Genomic DNA, 25,473 nt, shown 5'->3' on the forward strand with positions numbered 1-25,473 from the left:
AGGTGGGCATTCAGCAGTCATGGGCACATGTATGGGGAGATTAAAGGATACAGAGTTGGTAATCCTGTCTTAAGTTACACTTGAGTTTGGTTTATATCTTGAGGAATTACTAGATGTTACAATAACAGCACTTACGTAGGGCTTTAAGGTGTGCGAACTGCTTTGTAAATATTGTCTCATTTGAGCTTCACAGCCCCCTGCCTGCCCCTGGTACTGTTTTGTCTAGTTTATTCATCTTTAATCAGCAGTTTTACTTCCTTTGAGAATTTCTCATGTCTATTTTACAGTTTAGGAAACTGAGGTAGACAGGTTAGGTGACTTGCCAAGGGTCTACCAAAAGGGAAGTTGGATTTGAACTCTGGTTTTCTGATTCTACCCACTAAACCTTCTAGTTTGCTGATTCCTGCACACTCAAGTTCCTGAAATTTGTTGGACCAGTCACGTTGGAAGGACTGGAGGACTAAGCCAGTCTGGACACCTCTGAGCTAGAAAGTGGTTTGGCTATAGATTAATGTTATATTACTTTCTGGTAGACTGGTGTCTAGTTACAGAGTACAGTATTAGAATTAACCAAATGAGACTGAAAGAGACACATAAAAGCACTTTGTAAAACTTACAGCACTTTAAGTATTACCTGTTATTAATTCTTAAAGTACAATTTGGTTCAAGAGTGAGGGGAAAGTACAAGTTTAATTTAGATAGGCCTTAAAGAAGCAAAAATAGGTACTTGAGGACTTGCCTATACATATTTAAACTTTTATTAAAAAATGTATTTCCTGGGTATAGAGACAATATGGATTCAGCCCCATCTAAAGAAGAGTGAAATTTATAATGATGGTCTTGGTCTAGACAAGATCATGTGCCTTCAGACTCATCATAATACAGCTAGTCCCCTCCACGTTGTGGGGGTTAGGGGTGTGGCACCCCAACAATCTGGAAAATCATACCAAAGATGTCTGAATTTCTTCTTTTTTATGGTGTGTTTATGGTACCTTATTGTAAAATCTGGGTCTTCTGCTGGCCTTTGAGTGTCATCTGCAGCTCCCAGAAAACTCCCAGAAGATTCCAGTTTAAATTTCTCATGCCAACCTGCTATATGTTGAAACTTTGATGGGAAAAATTGTGATGTTGAAGGGATAACTGTACATTATGTATCTTATGCAGGAAAGCATATAGGACACATGATGCTTGTTGGATGGAAATAGTCCTTAAAGCCTGGAAGTTTTATTTACTCCACTTTGTCTTGGGTCTTGGTACTTGATGGTCTGAGATGACCAGGAGCTAGAGGTAAAGCTTGATGAGTTCATCACTGACTGCAGAGGGTGTCAGCATGCCAAGGTCTGTGAATAATAATGTGATTAAGGAAGGCGGAGTGTAGTCAATCCAGGGGTGTTCTTCTTTGAGATCTTGGCCAGTTCCAACAGACTTTAGTGTAGCTGCTTTGTACTAAGGAAGGAAAAATACATTAACTGGGATGAAGGAAATGGAAACCATGGTTCTCTGCACTGTGTTGCTACAAATTAGTCCAATGAGTCTTCAGTCAACAAACACTAAGCCAAAAACCTGGTGTTGGAAGAAATTAGTGACTCTCTTTGGGGCAACCAGTGGCAGGGACAGTCGATTGATGACAGAATTTCTGCTGTGGGTTCTATCATGAGGAGATGTTGGTGTGTCTGTTACCCTATCAACTGCATGAAGGATCTGACCACTGCCAAGCCTTGGCAGGCTCGCCTTTCTCCATGACATCTCTCAAATTTGTCTTCCCTATCTCAGGATCTCACTGCCACTCAATGCAGGCATGGCCTTCTGTTTTCCTGCCTCTGGCCTCTTCTCTCCCCACCTGCTCAGCTACTAAACGGACATTCTTAAGACAAAGCTCAGAGAATATTTCTCATACCTGTAACATATAATACGAACTCTTTAGACTGGCATTTAAAGGCCTCCAGCCCACCTTTCCAGTTCTGTTTCATGTTAGGCCCCTTTACACAGTCTGTTACAGTCAGCAAGGCCATCTCCCACCACCATGCCTTTCTACAACTGGCCCCCATGTGCCTGGAGCTCTTAACCTCCCCCTCTTCCCGTTGCTTCATCCTCTCCCTCCACACACACTGAATTGAGGTGATGTGCTTGGTGGAAGTAAAATGTTACGATGATTTTCAATTTAAAAAAATGTTTAAAAACTCAACTGTATGGGGTTGAAGTTGGTGAATTTTAGATAAGGTCTCTCACATGTAAATGAATCTCTTACCTTAAACTTATCTGGCACATCTTGCTGATTCAGAGGAAAGAGTCGGACAAACTTGAAACTTTCTGCGACTACATAGAAGGGCTTGTTCTGTGCCTTAGCACACACAGCTGCCTGATTGGTTCCAATCTGTGGAATCACAGGCCCGAAAAGAGGCCTTTTAACATCAGACTTACAGTTCTCATACAACACAGGTGCCAATAGAATGGGAGGGCTGGACCAGAGGTGACTCAAAGGGATTTTGTGAAAAGACAAACTGTCTCCCTAAACCAAAGGTGAGGAACCTGCAGTCTGGAGGTCACATGTGGCCCTTTGACTGAATCCAAACTTCAAAGTGAAGTGATCTCCCTTGGGGATCAAGTATAGACAAGAGAGGACCTTTAAGGTATTCTGTCCATCCTCTACAAACAGATCAAAGAGGTTCAATGAAGCAAGTCCAGCGTAAGTCCATGTCACCCGCTTTTTATTTTAATGGTATCGCTAGCATTCACTGCTCCATAAGTAAGCATCAGCATCAATAAATACAGATGACACCCTTAAATGAATCCAGCAACATTACTTGTACTAACTGAAGCAATCATCTCACCTCAACTTTGTGGTAGTTACATTGAGAAGAAGCAGAAACGCACTCAAGAAGTCTGGACAGAATAAAAGTTTCTCCAGGTTGTGTACTAATGGTTTGTGGTAAGGCCCAGGATGGCATGAGGTTTGGGTGGAGTTATGGCTTACTAACATTGAGTCAGGAAGGTCCCAAATGGGCATCTAGCAGCCAAAGAAGTGCCCAAGCAAATCTATAATTTTTTTTTTTCATTTTCTATTGTGTCCCATTCTCCATGACCCCTTTTGGGGTTTTCTTGACATAGATATTGGAGTGGTTTGCCATTTCCATCTCCAGATCATTTTGCAGATGAGGAAACTGAGGCAAATGAGGTGAAGTGACTTGCCCAGGGTCACCTGGCTAGTGTCTGAGGCCAGATTTGAACTCAGGAAGCTGAGTTTTTCTGACTCCAAACCCAGCACTCTGTGCACTATGGCGCCACCCAGCTACACATAGTTTACAGATACCTTGTTAATAATGCCGCCATTTTCAACAACGCCTTCTGCACCCACTATGACGAGATCCACTTTCTCCATGATGTAGCTAAGAGAAGAAAGGTCCTTGTGACACAGTGACCCCCATTCTCCCAGTCCCTCTTAAGCAATTCCAACATGAGCAAATGAGAATTCTGGCTTCTTGAGACAATAGCCACTTCCCATTTCTGTGAACTTGACTTTCTGGAGAATTCAGAGCAAGCAATGAGATTAATCCTTTGATTTGAGTTCTACTGGTAAAGACCTTCATGACTGGAATTAAGATTTCATTCATATAGGGAGCTAGCAGGTGAGGAAATTCCCTCCTCTGCAACTTAGTCTTAGAGAGTTGCCCAGAGCCCCAAGAGGTCAAGTGACCTGCCTGGGGTCACTTAGCCAGGATGGGCTTGAAGCAGAACTGGAAGCCAGGTCTTTTTGGCTCCAAGACCAGATCTCTATCCACTACACCATGCTGACTTGGTGATATAACAACCTAATTAAGAAAGCTTCTGATAGGATGGTCTCATATTTTTTTTTAACATTCTTAAAAAAAATTTTTTGAATCCCAGATTTTTCTTTCCCACCCTTTTAGAAGGCAAGCAGTATGATATCAATTATACATGGAAAGTCATGTAAAACATTTCCATTCATTTTTTTTCAGACTCATACTTTCTGTAATAAATATCCTGCACACTTCACAATGAATGCTTCTGAAAACATTTCCAATTTTCTAACTCATCTGAAAATTTGTATTTCTGTCAAATTAGCATGTCCTGAAAAACTCAGTATTTGGCACCCCACCTGAAGGGAATAAACCACCCAACATAGCAGAAATGACAGATCCAGGTGCCAGTGATGCCGTGTTCTAGAATACTAGAGGCTACCAGTCAGTGCTGAAATCTTAATCTCAAGGTTATTCTCCTTAAGCTCTCTCCTCTTTCTTCACCCCCCACTTACGTACGTGGCATTTGTTTCTCACATTTAAAATATCATAACCTTTTATTGATCCTGTTAAAAAATCACTCCTGCTTCCCTCAGTATATCACAGTCCTACACTGAGTAAATCACCAGGTCCAAGAGGATGCTGGGCTTCCTAATCTCATGTAGCTATTAGTCAAGACATGGCAAGCTACTTATTGGGAGTTTACAAGTTTTCCAACAGTGCTTCAAGCCACCCTCCTAAAGGAGAACAGAAAAGCAAGGGTGGAACTCAGGAAATGAGTGAACTCACCCAACAGCAGCATCTAAAATCACAGTGACTGGCACATTCAAACTGCTGAGAGCTTTGGCCATTTTCTTCCTGCAAATAAAATCCCACAAGTTTTAGGAAATGCCTTTGAAAAGTAATACGTGTGATAAATTCAGATTTTAAACAATGATCAGCATCTTTAGCATGGGACTCTTTAACATATGACATGTTTAAAATTTTAAAATGTCAGGGTATCATCAGATCACTCACAGGGCTTAAGATCAGCACATATAAAACTAGATTTTCTGTTACCAGAATAGTTGACATCATTGTTCATGGATAAGTTTCAGTAAGAAGAACTAATAGAACAAACTGGTATATCAACATGAATGCCCATGATTCAGAGAAACATAGGAAGAACTGTATGAGCTGATGCAGCGTGAGAAAGCAGGTCCAAGCAAACCAGCTTTACACGATGGCTGCACAGCACCAAGGGACAACACCACTCTGGTCAAACACGACAGACCATACTGGTTCCAATGAGAGCAGTTGGAATGAACATCCTTTGTGCTAACAATCAGTAAACCAAAAACCTGAAAAGTGACATGGAATGTCACTTGCAACTGCTCTGTTAGGCGATGATGCTGCCTCATCTTTAATGGGAAAAGCCAGAGGCTGATATTTGTCAAAGAGTTGGCTAATGTGTCCAAAACAACGTATTCATAAAAAATAAACAGTGACAGAAGATGGTTTTCCCCTCAAAAAGGACAGCTTTACTTTCTCTACCACAGCTTACTATCTCTTGGTCACTTGCAAAGCAACCCTGAGGAAATTCTTCAGGCCACACCCCAAAGCCCAGCCCTTTGCTCCCAGTGCATCCGGGGTACAGAGGGGCCCTGCATGGCCAGTAACAACATGGATGACAACATGTGGTTCACACGTGAAAGTAACAGCCATTAAAATGACAGACTAGAAAGATACTTGCCCAGACAAGTCAGGCTGGGACTCGGTGACATACACGCTGAAGCGTTTCTTGGCTGCAGCTGCTCTCTCCAGGACTCGGAGCACCACTCGTGAGTAGGCATGAGTTAATATCCTCTATCAAATGGAGAGATTTTAATGCTTAATGAGTTTTCATCTTTTAATTAAATGAAAACTGGTACAAAGCTGGTCATGTTGCCTCATGATATTCTGATGTAATCTAGATTCCATTTGCCACAATGGTACAATACTTCCCAATAAATAATCCTTTTCCTAAATCAGCCTTGTGTGTAAAGCATGAAGGTGACAGCCCAGGGGGGAAAGAAAGAGGTTGGAAAAGATCCTACAATCCACAAATTGATGGGTCTCCTCTTGCCTTGTTCCACCACCCCCCTCCCCTTTCAGAAAGGGGCAGTGGGTACAGTGAAAAGAACAGTGAATTTGTAGTCCAAGTTCTAGTTTCATGCTCTGCCACCCATGTGACCATAGGCAAGTCACTTGACTCATTTTCCTCTGTAAAATAAAGGGGTTGATCTAGATCAGAGATGTCACTTGGAAGGAAGCAGGTAAAACATAATTGGGAAAAGTTTAACAAAACCTAGAATACAGCATAACATAATGTTAAATTGTGGTTTTCTATGTCAACATGTTTTCTATTTCCATTTGACATCACTGGTTTGGAAGACTACTGATGTCTTTTCTGACTCCGTACATGACTCTGTGGCCCTCACTAGAGCCCACACATCTTCTAGCTCTATGAGCCTAAGAATCTGTACCTGGAGTGATCCTGGAATTGAATCCCAGATCGGCATCTTAGTCTGTGAGACCTTGGGTAAATTACTTTTCGCCTCTGCACCTCAGTTTCCTCATCTGGAAAATGTGGGGGTTGGTCTAGATGACTACTAAAGTCCCTTCTAATTCTAACCCTGACCGAGTGACCCTAGTTAGAGCCTCCACTGTTCACTGACCAAAGGCTTTATTTGGTCCACCTCTGCTAGGTGTCAACAGGCCTCTTAGAAAATGAAGGAGGAACGAAAACTTAAGGAGTTAAATGAACAAGGCCGCACAAAGCTGGTTAGACTGATGGGGCCCCAGACCTCTGTAACCCCAGGATCTAGTGCCATGCCATACACATAAAAGTAACTTATAAATGTTTGTTGAACTTAACAACCATTTATTAAGCACCAACTATGTGGAAAATATTGTGTCAGGAGCCAGGAATCTAAGGACAAAAATGAAATGCTCCCTACCTTGAGGAAGGGACAGGAATTTTACCGGGACACATCATTAAACCAAAGCAGAGGAACATACAGATATGTATGAACTATGCTAAAATGAATTTAATAAATGAAAGGCTTATATAACTTAACATGACTGTGTGTGTTCGATGAAACAGAGAGATGGTGAGGAAGTCAATGATCTCGTTTCTGGTCAGGTGAGATGATGTACAAGTCGACCCATGGCCCTTGAATTGTTTCAGTAATTACTAATGTACTTCAAAGGGGATAAACTCAGAGGGAGGTATTTAAGAGACAGAAGGTAATTAGACAACTGGTATGTGCACATATGATGACATGGATGTATACTGGTTAAGGGAAGCACCATCAAAGTTTGATTATCCTAGTAAAACACCAACTGAAATTGTTACTCCTGAGTCCCAGAGCCACAAAGCCCTTCCCAATACCTCATTACATAAGTCGTTACAACATTTTCTCCCACATAGCACTGATAACTCATGATTCCACTTACAGCTCCATCTTTAATGAAAGTATGGCACAGGTCGGCAATTTTACTTCTGGAAAGTGAGATCCTCCTGAGAAAGAGCTCTCCTCGCTCAATCATGATTGTTTTACACTTTAAGTAATCCTAGAAAAAGTGAAAGAGAAATCAAGGTAGAGGCTGTCCAGAGCCACGTAAAGAAGCACAAAAGCAGTCTGGACAGGACATGAACTCACTGAATACTCCAGGGAGGTGAGACTGATGAACCGAAGGAAGAGCTCTCCACCCGAGGAGACTGCCACAGAAGAATCTACGCTGCACAGGATTTTAATGGCATTTGTGAGATTTGCTCTCAAACCCTGAATTGTTCCTCCTGCAAAGTTCAATAGTACAATAAAACTTGCGTTTGGAAACTGATTCATCCTTTTATCTTACAGGACAATTATGTTACAAACAAAGATCTCTGAAATAGAGAGGGATTTCTTAGTCGACAGCTTCCTCCGTATTTTAGGATTTAGGGTTGGAAGGAATCTTAGAAGGCATCTAATCTCTTACTATACGAAAGAGAAAGCTGACAGCCTGAGAAGAAGTGACATTCCAAATGTTCTTTCCACAATATTCTGCTACTCTCACCTTGCAAAAGTAACCTGAGATTCTATGAAATCAGTCAAGTCTATGTCATTGGCACATCTCAGAGAATTAAGCTGAAGGGGTTACTAAGTACATGAACCCAATTTCTTTATCTGAGAATAAAAATCTGTTCTGCTAGTACAATGATTTGAGCTAAATACGTTTTGGAACAGAAAATGCTCAAATAAATTTACAGTATATCTCTATTCTGCAAATGAGCTCTCAAAGCACTATTCTATGGAAAAGGTTATGCATTTTATCTAAGAAAATAAGTACAAAGTCAAGGTCTCCTTTCTTATTAAGAGCCTGGCATAATGCTCCGTGAATAGTAGGTATTTAATTATTGAATGTTAGTTGATTATAACTGGGAATTGGGTCAAAATTAAATTGAGAACAGTCAAGAGTGAAGGGGCATGTGGCTATGCAAACTCACAGACACATAAGGCTTTCCAACATTTTTTTCCTGGAGAAAGGAATTTGGGGAACTGCTGACTGAGATCGTCTTACCTTGGTCTCTCTTTAAGAACTCAAGTAAGGTGCGGATGGCGGCCACAGCAGAAGCCACATCAGGATCTTCTTTCATTTGGGAATTAAAGTACTCAATCAAATCTGGGAAGGAGGGGACCATGGGAAGAAATACGTCAAGTTTCATTCGGCAGGCTGTATCACCTACAGCATCACCTGTGATGCCTGAGGACCCTCAGCCCCTAGGGTGAGTCCCAGGGTTAGAGGTAAGGAAATACAAACCCCTCATTTTACAGATGGAGGTCAAAATGAAGAGAAACTTCGGAGGAGAAGAGTATAGGAATTCAGATGGGTGACTCCAGATCCAGCGCTCTTACTGTAATACCAGGCATTCCTAGAGTGCCCGGGGGAAGCCACCACAGGCTCGTACCCTGAGGGCAATACTTTATCTCACACTTAAGGAAACGGAGACCCAGAAAAAGCAAAGTGCCCGACAGTCGGGAGGTCCCATTTGGCGGAGGGGCTTCGGCCCCCAATCCAGCAGCCTTTCCCAATCTCTCGGAGTCATCACTCCTGAATTACGAAGCCTCCCTGCTCTCCGAAATGACCCTGTGCCTATTCTGGATGTGCCTGCGAAGGTACTCCTGGTGCCAGCTAGCGCCCAGGGCGGTGCCCGGCACGCAGAGCCCAACTCAGAGGCGCCTCCTAAGTGCGAAGGAGCCCAAAGGGAGCCCGGGAGCTCCCGGTCCGGCGTGCAAACAGTGGCGCACAAACAAGGCGCAGCGGGGGCAGACTGGGGTGATGGGCAGAGGGAACTGGAAAGGTCTCTCGGCGAAGGTGCAGGGACGGAATGTGCACGCATGCGTGGACATCTGTATACACACGCTTATGTACACAGACACACGCCCACATGGATGCACGTGTACATATACACACGTGTACATGCGTGTAGGCGCACATACAGCAGATGGAAGGGACTTCCTGGGCCACCCCTTTTACAGATGAGTAAACTGAGGCCCAGGGAGGCCGGGGTTGGACCCAGATCCTCCACAGATTTAGAGCTTAAACCCCGCCGGTCCAACCTCTTCATCCTACAAAAGGGGAAACTGAGGCCCAAATCCAGCGTGCTCTCCTTTCTACGAATGGGGAAAGGTCCGGGGCGGGATTCACACCCAGGTCTTCCGGCCTCCAGGTCTAGCCCACCCTCCTTCGCTCTGGGGAGTCCCGGGTTCCAGCCCCCTTCGCCCCGAGTCCCGCGAGCCCGCCCCGCATTACCCGAGTCGTCCATGGCGCCGCGGCCACGAGGCCGTCCGCCTTTCCCCACAGCTATCCCGGGCGACCGGCCCGGTGACTGATAGTCCAGGCCGAGGCACGCACGGCCCGCCCACGGCGGGGCCGGGCCCAATTTCCCAGCAGCCCGCGTGTACGGCGGCCGGTAGAGGCCAAACTTCCTTCGACAGCTCGCGCCTGCGCAGAAGGCCAGGACAGTACGGTGGCCGCGGGGCTCCCGCGGCTCTCCGCTGAAGCGCAGGAGGTTCGCCATGATCTCCGAAGGTGAGCGCGCCCTGGGGCAAACAGGGAAGCCCCGGAGCCGGCGGAGCGGACCGGGGGCTGCGGCGGGGAGAGCGCCTGGAGGGGCCCAGAGCTGTGGAGGGGAAGGGTCGAGACTTAGGTGCAAATCCCGCCTCTTGGTGCTTAGCTACCTAGGGAAGCTCGGGCCAGGCCTTTCGTCCCCCTCCTGGGCCTCAGTTTCCTCCCCTGTAAGGTGAGGGAGAGAGCCCCGGCCTAGATTCAACCCCTCCATCCGACGCTTCCCAGACCCTTCCCCTCTCGGAGCCTCAGTTTCCTCCTCTAGACCCGAGGCTCCGATGGGCCAGCCAGCCTGAGGAAGCCTAGGAACCCCCTTCCAGAGTCAAGTTGTAAATGCATAAAATGCCCAAAGAAACCCAATTAAATTGAGGTCAAGCAAGGTCAAGGACCTTTGACCCGAAGCACCCGCCGGACTAGATGGTGTCCGAGGGTCCCTCCGGTCCTGTGACCTCTCTGAGCGACCTCGTCTTCTTTGAGGAGGCTGGTGATGCCCCGCCCCCACCCTCGCCCCATGTGTTCTGTTTGGGGGCTGTCTGGTTTTTTGTTTTGCCTTTTTTTGGGGGGGGTAGGGGTATCCCCAGTGCTGTGCACGGGCTGTGGCCCACGGCAGTTTAATAAATGCTCATTAACTCTATGAGTTGGAATGAGGACTTCTAAGGTCCTTTCCTGCATGGGCTGCAGGATGATGAATGAATGAAGGAGCACTTATCAAACGTTTACAATGTTGCCAAGCATTAGGGATAAAAAGAAACAAAGAGAACAATAGTGTTACAGTTGTAGCCAGGAAGACCTCAGTTTAAATACCTCTTCAGATACTTACTAGCTGTGTGACTCTGGGCAGGTCACTTACTGCCATTTGTCTCAGTTCTGGAGTCACAGGACGTGGGTTCAAATCCGACCTCTGAAACTTACTATAACTGGGTGACCTTGGGCAAGTCACTTCAGATGGGCAAGATCCACTCCCTGGGTTTCAATTTCTTCATTGATAAAGTGAAGAGCGAGGGATTGGACTAAACCTCTAGGCTCCCTGCCAGCTCTGTAGCTTTTATGTATCGCTGGGTGAGGGGAGGCAGTGCTTGGCTAGTCTGCAGCTCATAGGAGAAAGAACTGAGGGTCTCAGCACAGTTGGTACTTGTTTCTTTTGAAAGATCTAGGCAATTGTGCATTGAATTGAGGCGACTGCTGGTATTAGATGGAGGACAGCTGAGGGGCCCCTGGTGTTCAGGTCTGCTGGAGTGATGCTCCCAGGGGATATCTGGAGCACTGAGCACCCCAGTTTGGGAAGCACCCCAGAAGCCACAGTCAGCCCTTTCCAACTCTGGGATTTTACAAAATCATTCAAGTCACAGCTACTTTCAGGCTTGCAGAGCCCCATGAGGCAGCTTCTTTGGGCATCATTCCTCTGTTAAAGTGACTTACTTATGGTCATATAAGGGAAGCGTTAGAAGCAGGATTCAAACTCAGTCCTTCTTGGCTCCTAGCCCAGCACTCCCTCCGTTACACCACGTTGGTTACTATGTGAAATACACTGTGCTGGGTACCAGTGATTCACAGGCCAATAGTTTCTCTGCCCATGTATAACCCATATCAAATTGCTTGTTGTCTCAAGGAGTGGGGAGGGGAAAGAAGGAGAGAGAATTTGGAACTCAAAATTTTTTTTAAATGTTAAAAATTAGAATTGGAAAGACGTTTTTTAATTTAAAAGAAATATCAGTAGTCCTTGCCCTCAAGAAATTTACGTTCTGCTGTGAAGAATGTGACATGTAATGTTTTGCATGACTTCACATGTATAATGAGTATTATGTTGCTTGCCTTCTCAGTGGATGGGGGAAAGGCTGGAGGGAGGGAGAATTTAGATTAAAATAAAAATGTGGATGAAAATTTTAAAAGTAAATGTTAAAGAATAAGGTAACATAGGTCAGTTAGAGTGTTTGGTGGCCAGTGAGAGTGTACAGAGCTCTAGGAGTCTTTGAGGATAGCAAGAGTGCCCTTTTTCCCTCTCGTCCTCAGTTTCCCCATCTGTAAAATGAAATGCTTGGATTAGGTGCAGGGATCTGTAGGAGACTTTGGAGATCATTTAGTCGTCTAGCCCTTAAACCCCTTCACCATCTGGCTCCAGCCTATCTTTACCAAGTCATGGAATGTTACTCTCTCTTAGACATTCTGCATTGTTACCAGCTGTATTACCTTCTTGTTCCCTACTTTCCTCCTTCCACCTCCTGCCTCTACATGATGCTGAATGCTTTTCCTCCTAACTTCTACCTTGTAGAATCCCTAACTTACTTCATGGGCCAAACTGGACGCCACCATTACTTGGAGGTCTTTCCTGATCTCCCTAGTTGTTAGTACCCTTGCCTTGCCTCCCCCTAAAAAATTATTTTAGATTTCTTCCTTCTCTGATTTCTCCATCTGTGTTGCTTCCTCCCAGTAGATTGTAAGCACTTGAGAGTAGCAATCATTGCCTTTTGCCCTTGTCTCCCCAGTGCCTTGCACAGATACCTGGCATTTAGGAGTCTGCTGAATACTTGTTGAGTTATGTACAACAGCTTTATTTTACAGAAGATGAGTTAGAGACCCTGAGGGGTTAAAAAGTGGGAGTCCCCCCTCCCACCACGACTAAGTGCCAGAGCCAGGAGTCAAAAGCAGGTTTTTCTAGTAATTCTCCGTATGTTGTACCACACTGCCTCAGATGGTCACCAAGACCCCTTCCGGTTCTGACATTTTTTTATTTCTGTGAGGAAAAAACTGTCTGAAATTCCCCTTTCATATCCTGAGTGATCAGCCTAATCACTTTTTATAGTAGAACATGGGAATCCTTTGCTTTTTAACCCTGCATCCTGAGGAAAAGCTGTAACCAGAATATAGAATAAATAGAAAACCATTTCAGTGGGGCAAGAACACTGACACTTAAGGGGTCAGGAAAGGACTTTCTGGAGGAAGTGAGGGATTTTTTGTGGTATAGGTAAGAAGGAAGGAGGCACACAGAAGCCCAGAGGCAGGGGATGTGACATCATACGCAGAGAACAGCAAAGGTTTGTGTAAGTCTCTGCATTGATTCTTCATTTGGTGAACATTTATTAAGCATATCTGGTGCCTTGGCACCAGTACCAGTAGATACAAAATATATGTAAGGATGTGTGTGGGGGAGGTGGGGGGGTGTGTGTGTGGGTGTAGGTGAGGGTGTGGGTGTGGGTGGGTGTAGGTGGTTTGAGCTTAAGGCCTTTGATTGACTCCTTATCAAGGCTAGCTGATAGCCAGTTCTACTCCCTAAATCTCTTTTCTCACTTATACCAGGATTTCCACCTTAACTGATTTGCTTTTGAGATGCCCCAAAGCATTGCCCTCTCCTCTTAAACTCTAAAGGTGACTTGGATAACCCAGTAAGTTGTTAACACTTTAGGGTAAATAAGTTTTCCTAGCTTTTAGCCTTCATGACAAAAACAATTCCAGGCATCAAGTGCGTTGGACCGTTGGGTGTACAAGGAGAGAAGAGATGGCGTTTTCTATAGGCTGACCTCATCCTGGTTTTTAGAAGATCTTGGCCCTCTCCCCTGTGTAGACCCTCTTAACCTGCATTTCTGTAGAACAATAGATATTTATAAGCAGGTTGGTTGTAATTGAGCTGTGGATTAAACTGGTGAAATAGGAAATGTTAACTGTTTTTTGATCTTTCTCATGTTTCTTGTGATTTCAGATGATGAATTAAACCTTCTAGTTATCATAGTTGATACAAACCCAATTTGGTGGGGAAAACAAGCTTTGAAAGAATCTCAGGTAAAGTTCATTATGCTGAGGATTACTTTTTAAAATCTTAATACTAATTTAATTGAATATCTGAATTGCCATTTTGAAATTAAGATAAGGAATTTTGACTCTTGAAATGTCATTTAACTCAATATACTCTTTTGAATTTGTTTGTGGAAAAAGATATGCAGAATTTAAATTGTGAATGTTATGATATTTAAAATCAGTAAGCAAGCATTTAGTGCACACATAGCAGTAACTTAAACTATGAACACTCAAGATACGTTATATTTGTTTTCCAGGTGTGGTGCTGTACGCTTTGCAGGAATCTAGTGTTTATTCAGTGTAATGGGTAGAAATAGTCACATGTAAGAGAAAGAAGAAAAATACAATTTTCAGAAATTTTCAAATATTTTTACTTGAGCATTCCTGCAAAAACTTATGTTCCTTGGTTATTTAATTACAGATGTTGTTAAATTTAAGTATAGATTTTAGATAAAATTTGTTTAGATTCCACTATTAGGATTTGGACCCATCATCGTTCCTAATTTCTTCCTTTTCAACAGTTCACATTGTCAAAATGCCTAGATGCTGTCATGGTGATGGGAAATTCTCACTTGTTTATGAATCGTTCCAACAAACTTGCTGTGATAGCAAGTCATATTCAAGAGAGGTATGGTTATTATAATAAATATTTTACTGTTTCCTAACATTTTTGCAGCTTGTGTGCTTTCTAAACAAATATTCTTTTGCTATTATGGGATACATAAAAGGATGAATGAATTAATATCCACAATATTATTAGGAAGAAAAATATATTATTTCTTATATTATGACATAGTAAAATCTCAGTAGGTGATATCAGCTAATTAAAATAGCACCCAAATAAAACAACTCTTGTTTCTCAGCCTCGTATTTGTTTTTCCCATTACATTTTTATGACCAGGCCATTGTAAGTAAAATGCTTTGCAAACCCTGCAGAGCTAAATAAATGACAGGCATTGTCATTGTCATCAGGAGCCCAGCTATGGCCCCATGTGGTGGGTCAGGGGCTAGGCTTTGGCTGCCACTGGTATAACTCACATAGTGCAGGGGAAAAGTTAGTTCTCATGTGTTTTACTGTAAGTTAAAGTATGAAGCCCTCTCTTTGTAAGTTGAGAAAATGAAAAGAATGTGACAAATGAGGCAATATCGAGAAAGAGCAGAGAAAGAACTAGCCTTCAAGTTCCAATCCCACCTGTTGACCCATCCTATCTTGACCCAACCTGTGTAATGACTCAGTGCCCCAAACAACCCTGTGAGACCCTAAGGTGCAGAAGAATTGGTGACTGAAATTGGCAGAGGGAATTGCCTCACTGGGAGTCCCCTAAGCTCATGGGTTCACAGGTCAGAACCAGAGTAGACAATACATACCATCCTGCTGGGCTTCAGAAAACCCCAAATAATCCTCCTGTAGTTCCTCTAAGAGAATTCTATTTTCAAAGTTCTCTTCATTTTCTTTAATGAAATATTTTTATAATTTGAATTCTTTTTTACTCATAATGTCTTGACTTTTGCTGCAGAATTTAAACGGAAAAGGCTTTATTTAATACATTTGTTTGTTCATTTGTTTTTCTTTTTTTAAAGTCGATTTTTGTATCCTGGAAAGAACTGGAAATTTGGAGATTTATTTGGTGATCCTGGCAACAGCTCTGCAGAGTATAATCCTTCAGGTAGTAAGGATGGAAAATATGAGTTATTAACTGCAGCAAACGAAGCAATTACCGAAGAGATTAAAGATCTCATGACCAAAAGTAAGTGGAGTTCAGGGGCTTTTTTTTTTTTTGGACAGGAAGAGAGTATTATTTAAAGGAGTTGGAGATTTAGAAACCTTGGGAGAATTAGTTACCTCTTGAATTTCTTAGTACTTTCTACTTCATTAATCTTTTTAAAATTCCTGTTATTAAAATTTTTTATTAAGCACATTTACATTGCTTGGTCCTTTGGGCTTTAAACTGATTAAGTAACTCAAAGGAAAGGCAGCATGTAATAAGACCTTGGAAAAATACAAGATGGCAGCATCCTAGTGTTCACACTTTAGTTTCTGCCTAAATTCTTTTGGAATAAAGCTGTTTACTTGAATTTCTCAGCTCTATACTAAATGACTCCTGTGTGCAAGGTAGTTCGCTCCCAGTAACACAAAGATGAATGAGACCGTCCCCACCTTCCAGAGCTCCCTGTCTAGTCACAAGGATAAGATGGGGACTCAGAAAAGTGAAAAAAAACAAACTACCCAGAGCAGACCTGGCACAATCACAGGTTTGGCAGAAACGGACCCAAAAGGCTGTCTCCACCAAACAGAGCCCGAGGCTAGTGAACTTTCACTTGAGCGGGCTCTTGCCTGGGACCCTCAGATCTTTTGCAGATGAACTGGTGGATAGCCGGGCCTCCTCCAGTTTGGATGTGTGAAATTGTTTTGTTTTGACCGTCTGTGAGATTTACCTCTCAAGTTTTATCTTTTTAGATTCATCCCAAGGTTTTAGGCCATCAGGAGCTTTTTAAATGCTAATTATCTAATCTAATATGTTAGTTATCCCTCCCAGCTTTGTGTTGTTTGCAAGTATGATAAATAATGCCATTCAGACTTTCAGCTGAGTCATAAAAATTGCTAAACACCACAGCCGTACACATATTCCTTGGGCATTTCACTGGAAATCTTCCAAGTTGACATCAAATTATCAGTGACAACTTTTGGGGTCCAGCCAGTCTCTATTTCATATCTCCACCTCTTTTCCACAAAAATAGCGATTTTGTCACAGGTATTGGTAAAATGGAGGTAAGCCATGGCTGCAGTCTTCTCTGATCTACCAATATATGTGAACGCTGTCGAAAGGAATTGGGCTTGGTCTGTAATGGCCTGATCTTGCAGAGGTCAGGCTGGCTCACTCTGAGTACCACTTCAGTAGATGTTGCCAGCTGTCTCTCTGATTCCGCAGAGAATTCTGTCAGTCTATGATGAAGTAAAAAAAAAAAAAAAAAAAGCTGCAGCCACAGGAAGTGCTGAGTGCCAAAGAAGAAATATCCTTGTGTTTGGTATTTTAAAATCTTTGTTCAAAGGGCCAGCTCACTAGACTGAGGTGCAGGGTGCCAAAGGTATATTCAGAAGAGATCATGATGTAAAAACAGAAGGCACCAATTGAAAAAGAAAAAGGGAAAAGACTGAGCATTTAAAAATATACCAGTGAATTTTTTTGACATCATCCAAAAGTTATTGGGAAATGGTTATTTGTACCTAATTCCATCCTTTTTGAACTTTTTTTCTTCTAGTCAGGAGGCAAGTCAATAAGCAATTTATTAAGCACCTACTGTGTATGTGAGACACTGTGATAAGTGCTGGAGATGAGGAATGAGGTGAAACCCATGCCTTCCTTAAGGGAACTCACATCTCATGGGGGAGACCATATGCAAATGACTGAACTAGCAAAATATAGATGGAAGTGGTTCATGCAAAATACCTTACAGGAATGTTCAAAGGGAACTAAATACATTGGAATGGAGAAGAAATTGTTTTCTGCCCTATTGTATTAAGTTTAAAAAGTAAATTTTAAAATTTAAAAACATTTTTATTTTCTCTTTTTATACAATTGTATTTTGTCTCAAAAAAAGATTCAGATTTTAATTGTTGGATTTTGTCTATGGCAAAAGATGCTTGGTTTCAAAATTAGGTGGGTAATATAGATTATCTGTTTAAACTCAGGAATGGACAGAAAAAATAGCTTTTCTAAAAATGTTTATTTGCAGGTGACATGGAAGGGCAGCGTACAGAAACGCTCTTGGCAGGATCTCTCGCCAAAGCTCTTTGTTGTATCCTTTATTATTAGAATTCTTGAATGTTTCCTGTGATGAAAAATATTTTAAATTGTAATTTTTAGATGACCTTGGATATCCACGATAATGGTGGCATGATCCCTAAATGGTGGATAATGGAAACATTATTTTATGGCTTTGGAATGTTCTCACATTCATGTTAAAGTATATGTGCATGTGATTGTTTTCTCAAAACTTTCTCAAAAAATGTGATAGAATTCTCAAAAATTCTAAGACAATAATAAAAATAACTGAAGATTTGAATTATGAAAAATGTGGAAGTTTCCATCTTAACCCAGTTTCCCTTTTGTTCAGAACTCATTTCTCTTCAGAATTCTTCCTTATTTGTTATTCTGTTAGTTAAACCTGCTGTATTTTTGGTCACAGTTTCATTGTCTTCTGAATGTGGTTTAATTTAAAAGGTTCTCAGTTGGGCTTCAGGAGAAATACATGGGCACCTATTGAAAATGGTTTCATTTTGTGTTTTACTTGACAAGCTTACATTTGACGCTTACTTTGATAACCACCATGTGCTGTGCCAAGACTCGTAAGTGAGTCCCTTCTGAAGTTTTTCCTCTGAGGATCCAGACTTCAGAAATTTTGGATCTTTTGGAATAATCATGGTTCCTTTGACAAATAGTTTCCTTTTCAGGGAGAGAGGGAATATTTGATAGTGTTACGTGGGTGATCACGCAGAAGTTGTTAGTTTGATTTTAGAGACTGCTAAGCACTCAGGATTTTTGTGTGTTGAACAGAAAATCAAAACATTTTAGTTAGGTGGGTGGATGATGGGCTTGTTTAAATCAATTTTCGATGTATCTGGAGCTGCGTACTGTGAATTATTGTGGAATTAAATGAGCTTTTTTATTCCTTAATTCTAAAACATTAAGATATTCACAGAATGGGCAAGGAAGTAAAAGGTACAGGCCTTTTTTTTTTTCTGCTAGTAATACTCATCTCACTTATGTCACTGCCAGTTTCATCTCATTTGCTTGTGAGGAGGATGGGCTAATTAGAAATTAGTGTGTGCTGAAAAATGTGGCATTTTTGTAAGACTGGACTAGTTAAATTTTTTTTTTTTGCTTATTTTTTGTAGATAACCAAGAAATGAAATCAAGAATATTGGTAAGAATTTCCATAGGTAATTGTGCTTATATGCAATTTCTAAGTAGATGAAATTTTAATATGAATTGACTTCTTTTAGGTCATTAAAGCTGCTGAAGACAGTGCACTACAATATATGAACTTCATGAATGTCATCTTTGCAGCACAGAAGCAGGTCTGTATTTTTAATTAGAGAGTGTCTAGTATCATAATGAAGGAATGGGCATCTAACTTTAATTAGGTTACCTCCTTGAAGAGACAAACTTAGGAGTTTAAGAGGAAGCTGTTGTAGGCGTTTGCTGGGCAGGTCGCTTTATTTATCCCATCTTCTCCAGTTCTAGATTGGGACGACTCGTCATCTTCTTCATTCAGTAGAAATCATTTGAACCCTAGGCTTTTCATTTTGAAAATAATTATTACATTCCACTCATAGATTATTAAAACAATGGAAGGAGTTTCAAAGCTGCCCTCCCACAAATTATTTAAATATTTTTCTTTTTCTTTTCAGTGTCTAAAACTATATCTGCTTACTTTCTATGAATTTCCTTTTTACTGCATATTTTTGCTTGTGATAGTATTATAGATACTTTGATAGTTTTTACTTCCAATCTTATATAATTTTAAAATGTTGGTTTCAGAACATCGTGATTGACGCTTGTGTCTTAGATACTGATTCAGGGCTCCTCCAACAGGTATGTTTCTTTTTTTTTAAATCATTGAATCTTTATTGGACACATAATGTGTGCAAAACACCTTGCAGATGGTAAGAGATCAAAATACCCCCCCCCCCCATATACACATATGGCTTCTACTCTCGAGGAATAGAGAAAACTTGTAAACAAATAACTAATAGAAACTAGAAGATGAAAAATGCATGAGTTACAACCTAAATTATGAATATTCAGAAGAGAAAAGAATTACCAAAGGAGGTGGAATGGAAAGTAGGTCCTTCCATCAGCAGATGGAGAGAGGGAGTGGGATATGCCAGGGGATCATGTGATCAGTGATCAGAGACTTGAAAGCTAGTGAATGTAGGAGGCATTGAGTAATAATTCACTTTGGGGAGGTTTGGGAGAGAGTCCTGTGAAATAAGGCTGGAAAGGTAGATGGTTTGAGCAAAGATGGAGCAGTCATAAGGCAGGAAAGAGCGGCATAGGTTTGGTTAACGTTTGGCTGGCATTGATTCTAGCTAACATGGTTTAAAAGGCACCTACAGCTGAACACGCTGAGGTAGAAGGTACAGCCGTTGGTGGATGGGGTTGGACTTAGGGGCTTCAGGAGAATAGAAAAGTTCTGGAAGCTAATCTATTGGAGAAATTCAGTAAAATGAAGGAAATGTCAGTATGGGCCTACAGGAGATTAAGTCTCTAGAATCTGGTGAAAGAATATGAAAGAATAGACTGCAGCTATAATGTTCGATATTTTGTGTGTGTTCTCAGGATGCCAGGCATGATTTTTTGGGATATAAGACTTTCTGTAGCGGTTCTGTGATATACGGGAGAGAGAAGCAGTGTTGGAGTGAGGAAGTCAAGTGTGACCTCTGATCCATTTCACCTTTGTGACCCTCTCACTACCCCAGGCTGCTCTCTGAGCCTCTTAAATGAAGGTGATGTCCCATCACCATTTGTCCATTAGACATTCCAGGCTGGATGTCCCAAAAGCTTCTCATTCTTGGCACGTCCAAAACAGACCTACCCCTCTTCCAAATATCCCTGTTTCTATTGAAGTCACCATGATCCTTCCAAGTGTCTCGGCTTCATAACCTTGGCTTTATCCTCCCTCACCCCACATGTCTAGCCAGTTGCCAAATCTTACTGTTTTTTTTCCACAACCTCTCTTACCTATGACTCTGTCTCTTTATCCCTTCAGATCCATTCTTAGTTCATGCCCTCATGAACCCTTGATTATTACAACAGCCTCATTTTTTCTTTCTTTCTACTATTTTAATATATTTTTATTTATTTTTCCTTTTCATACCCTTTTTGATTAGCTGGCAATGCCCCAAATCTATGAAAAATCACAGAAAAGCGCTCTAATATGTTAGTTCTTTGTTGTTGTTCATTCATTTCAATCTTGTCTGACTCTTTGTGGCCCCATTTGCGACTTTCTTAGCACAGATGCTGCCATTTCCTTCTCCAGATGAGGAACTGAGGCAAACAGGGTTAAGTGACTTACCCAGGGTGATGTAGCTAGTATGTATCTGAGGCTGGATTTGAACTCAGGTCTTCATTATTCCAGGCCCAGCACTCTATCCACTGAACCGTCTAGCTGCTGTCCTTTACTTTGTACCAAAACATTCTGTTCTGGTCCTGGAAGTCTGAAGGTCCTTTTGTGGGAAGTCTCCTTTAGTTGGTTTTCTAAATTGTTGGTTACCTCGTTTGGCAGAGTTGGTGACTAAAAGGACGTGAGGCTCACTGTAATCCAGAATATTCTCATTTCATTTGCAGATTCATGTTCACCCTCCTGTTCAGTGTAGGTATTACTATTCAGATTTGCGACGTTGTGAAAAAGTACAGTAATGGTGATGTGTGCCCATGGTGTCTGTTTATTTACAGGCCTGTGACATTACAGGGGGTATATACTTGAAGGTGCCCCAGATGCCATCTCTTCTTCAGTATTTGTTGGTAAGAAAACACTTGTAAGGAATCTTTTAAAGGAGCCATGCACATTCATACTTCTTTTAAATCATTTTTCTGACACCCTACAGACATTGTTACAGATGCTCAGGAACTGACTATTGTAAGGACACAATAAATTAACTAGAAGAATGATTGCTGTGCTGGAATGCCCCAAATATCTTCAGTACACGGGATCTTGGGTTTTGGTGGTGTGGGCACTCCTTCAATGTCTCAGGTCATGGCCCGTCCACAACTTTGCAGATGGTTTCTGGGACTGGTGGCCAAAACGTTTCATCTACTCTTGGTCAGCCTCCTGGGGCAGAACCACTTCACGTTAGCTCAACTCCTTGGATGAGAGTCCACATGTAGGCCCCCATCTGTCCTTGAAGCCTTTCTGGCTTGGTGCAGGTATGGGACCTTCCCTTCAACAACTGGGTATTACCTGTGGTGCCACACAGGGTGTCAGACCCGGTCTTGAATAAAGGAATGGGGCCTTCCTACTAATAAAACGTACCATGAACACCGACTCAGGTGTTACTGTCAATTTTCCTTCTCCCAAGCAAGAAGGAGAAAAAGATTTTGTACAGTTTAGTACCAAATTAAATGCGAGACCAAGTTCGTAACATAGTTATATCTCAAAGGAAATGACGAATTGTGTCTTTAAGTTAAAATTTATTTTTGCGACAAATGTTTGCTATTTCTATTTCATCCTCTAGTAAATTCCTCCCTGGCTTTAAGGAGAACTCTTTTATTTTTTGTAAACAGTGGGTATTTCTTCCTGATCAAGATCAAAGGTCTCAGTTAAACCTCCCACCTCCCATTCACGTTGACTACAGAGCAGCCTGCTTCTGCCATAGAAATCTCATTGAAATTGGTTATGTCTGCTCTGTATGTTTATCAAGTAAGTTTATATATATATATATATATGTATATAAGTTTATATGAAAATGATATTTTTCAAAACAATTTGGTGGGGGAAAATTTTAATTCAATTCATCTGAAATCCTCCTCTTCTCATTTGCAGTATTCTGCAGTTTCAGCCCTATTTGCACCACTTGCGAGTAAGTATTGGTGACGTGTGAGTGGCATGCATGATAGAGATATCACTTAGTAAAAATGTTTTCCTTATTTTGTCATTTCAGGACAGCTTTTAAGATTTCACTGCCTCCTGTTCTGAAAGCCAAGAAGAAGAAATTGAAAGCATCTTCCTAGTGACCAAAAAACTCCCCAAACACTTAACCCTTTTTTCTCCTACCTTTTTCCTACAGTAGAGATTTTAACTGAGAAATCTGTGCCGAATATGTTGTTAAAAGAAATGATCACTTTATACACAGAGCTATATTTTATGTGGCTGATCCCTTAAAAGTGTTTTTTCAAGAACAAATTCCTCCTGTGTCTCCAGGGAGGAGAGAGCTGGTGGGGGAGGTAATGGTCCTGGGTAATGTGAGGGGGAAACACTTAGCTCACCTCTGAATTTTTAAAACACTGTTATTTTCAATTGAGTTCAATAAGTAGTAAGCTGTTTACAACGTACGTGGGTGCTATGGGTAATCACTTATAGGTTAATCATTTATTAAAGTAGCTGCTGTGCTGGTTACCGGTGTTATCACATGAATGTTTTATCTAACTCTGGTTTTTTTTTGTGAAATGTAGCATATGTGAAATTTTCACCTAATTCTGACAATTTAAACACATATTCACCCCTCCCTGTCTCTTGTGGTTTTAATCGAGACACAGCTTCTGTCTTAAGTAGCCAGCTACTAGCTTTTGCAGTAGAAATGTTAAGCATAATTTTCCATTCATTAATTTGCTATTCATTCTCCCTCTCAGACGTTAGCAAGTGTTCAATCCTTACCCTTGGAAAAATCTTTACTAAGTATAGCTATTTTTACCCAAATAATAATCACCAAGTGATTACAGAGCCTTTATTTTTTAATAAATTAGGAAAGTGAACATTGTGTGTCAGATATGTAAATGTTCTCTTCAGATTTGGTTGCCTGAGAAGGGCGTTGGCAGAAGCTAACAGGAAGGCATTAAAGGTGTTTTCCAGGTGAATGGGAAAGCTCTCCCAGTCCCAGGAGTTTTTTCTTGACGTGACTCTTTCCCCATTTTAATAATTTACTAGAAAACCTCTGAAAGTCTTCACTGTTATGTTGCAATTTTTCTTAAATTCAAAGGAAAGTGATTTTTAAATTCTGTTTTAGAGAAATGACTTTTCCATAAATACCTGAAGTTTACTGAAAATCCTTTTGTCTTCCAACTTACGAAAAAAAGGGTTAGGGAAAAGGAGAATTATGGAACCAAACCTGCATTCTTAGCGCAGGACTATGCTTGTTTCCCAGAGAAACCAGACTATTAATTAAGTTCTGTTTGCTGAGGGAATTCAAACTGACTTTTCTGGTTTTGTGAAAGACCGTAGTAAAAATGTTTGTGATAGCTTTTGTAAGAGTTTATTCTTTTAAAAGCCTTTGATCTTTCCAGTTTGTTAGAATGGTGTTGTTTTAAAACTGTTAAAGCCAGTGGGAAGAGGCACTGAACAGACTCCAGTACAATGGGAAGAGTCCTAGAATTGGAGTCAAGGGACCTATGTTCGGATCCTGACTGCCACTGGACCTCAAGTTTCCTCATATAATGGGGGAGTAAGCCATCACTTTTTAGGTTCCTTCCAGCTGTAAATCTTTGATCCTGATTTAAATCCTTTTTATGACACATGTTAACTTTGTGACCGTGGACAAGTCATTTCATTTCCCTGAGCCTTAGTGTTCTCCTCTGTAAAATGGGAATTGTAAACCGGTCTGTTTCACAGGGCTGCTCTGAGGACAGTGTTCTGTACAAACTGTAAAGTGCTGTGTAAACATGAGCTGCTGTTATTCTCATACTGCACATGTGGGTGTCGTTGGTGTCTGCAAGAGCTTCAGATGTTCAAGGGATCAGAAGAATTTCAGAACACTGGAGTCAGGATTTTCTTTTCTCTTGTCCCATTTAAAAACTTACTAATTTGTTCAGTTCAGTTACGTTTATTTTCATTGTATTTATAGTTAATTTTAATATGAAATTTTTTCAATAAAATAATTTGTATTTTTTCAATATGGTCAAATTACTTCCTCATATATTTTCTTGAGTTCATTTCTACTTATTTTAGAAACTTAAAAACAAAACTATAAAAGCTTTAATGTGATATGCATCTGTGGCATTAAAGATTTCATTTCAAGAAATTTAGTCTCAGAATGCAAAGATTGTATATAAAAATCCTCTCCTAAGTATAAGTGCAGATCAGTTTGAAACAAATGGTTGTATAGGTAAGCATAATTTGAATGCCATTAAAACCTGCTTGAATAATAGAAAAATACCATATTGATAACAAGGTTGGAGTTACGTGGAATTTTGTGTTGTTTTTAAAATTTTATTTCTGTTACTGCTTACTTTAAAAGAATTAACAATTGTAATCCGTATTATCGCTTAGATGTATGTTATGATTCTTCACTCTGCCTCACTTAATATAAGTGTTTTCTGTATTTCTTCGAACTTTTCATATTTGTAATTTCTTATTGTTTATAGCAACAATATTCCATTATATTTTCTTACCACACTTTGTTCAGCCATTCAACAGTCTCAAACTCATGGATTTTCCCCTCCCAGGCTTTGGCTATTATAGAATGGCCTTGCTGTGAATATCTTTGTACAAACAGATCTTTCCTGTTAATACCATTTTTAGAGTGTGATCTTATGAGTTACCACGTTGCTTTCCAAGAAGACTGTGCCTGCTCACAGCTCTGCCATGAGCGTGATGGTATGCCTATTTATCCACAGGCCTGCCAGCATTCAGTTGTTTTTAAACCATATTTCTCAGTTTAATAGTAAATTGCATTTTTCTTGTTATTAGAGAATTCGAACACATTTCAGGTGGCTATTAATAGTTTGTGTTTTCTTTTGATGATTGTTTGCCACCCACATTATTGTTGCCTAACTTGTTGCCTTGGTACAGGCTGTGTCTCATGTCTGGAATGCCCTCCCTCCTCACTTTTGCTTTCTACCTTCCCTGGTTTCTTTCAAGATTCAGTGCAAAGTTTGCCTTCTGCAGGAGATTTTTCACAGTCGTTCCCTTGCCCCAGATGACCTCCCATTTACACTAAACATATCTGACAAGGTGTTGTGCTCTATGATCACAGCAGAATTGGAGAACTCAAAAAAAAAAGAGATGCGCAGATTTAGAGAATTCATCCTGCCAGGCCTAGAGGCCTGTGTGGGCTACCCGAGTCTTCTTACCTCAC

At 41.2% G+C, this 25,473-nt stretch overlaps 2 protein-coding genes across 2 annotated transcripts; one reads left to right on the forward strand and one right to left on the reverse strand.

The window, feature by feature from the left end:
* Positions 1-603: 603 nt before the first annotated feature.
* EIF2B1 (eukaryotic translation initiation factor 2B subunit alpha) lies at positions 604-9,845 on the reverse strand. Its single transcript, XM_072600668.1, has 9 exons — positions 9,576-9,845; positions 8,343-8,444; positions 7,442-7,578; positions 7,236-7,352; positions 5,487-5,603; positions 4,548-4,612; positions 3,311-3,386; positions 2,249-2,374; positions 604-1,446 (listed from the first exon to the last, which is right to left on the reverse strand). Exons 1-9 carry the CDS (start codon positions 9,841-9,843, stop codon positions 1,282-1,284), a joined length of 1,173 nt encoding a protein of 390 aa, XP_072456769.1. The 5' UTR covers positions 9,844-9,845; the 3' UTR covers positions 604-1,281.
* Positions 9,751-24,289, forward strand: GTF2H3 (general transcription factor IIH subunit 3). The gene is made up of 13 exons (XM_072600669.1): positions 9,751-9,854; positions 13,585-13,664; positions 14,201-14,307; positions 15,261-15,427; positions 17,415-17,477; positions 18,371-18,400; positions 18,577-18,605; positions 18,685-18,759; positions 19,223-19,276; positions 21,140-21,208; positions 21,968-22,103; positions 22,227-22,263; positions 22,345-24,289. The coding sequence occupies exons 1-13, from the start codon at positions 9,842-9,844 to the stop codon at positions 22,412-22,414; spliced, it is 930 nt and encodes a 309-aa protein (XP_072456770.1). The 5' UTR covers positions 9,751-9,841; the 3' UTR covers positions 22,415-24,289.
* The last annotated feature ends 1,184 nt before the right edge of the window (positions 24,290-25,473 follow it).

This window comes from Notamacropus eugenii, chromosome 4 (assembly GCF_028372415.1).
Source record: "Notamacropus eugenii isolate mMacEug1 chromosome 4, mMacEug1.pri_v2, whole genome shotgun sequence".
In the NCBI taxonomy this organism is placed as follows: domain Eukaryota; kingdom Metazoa; phylum Chordata; class Mammalia; order Diprotodontia; family Macropodidae; genus Notamacropus; species Notamacropus eugenii.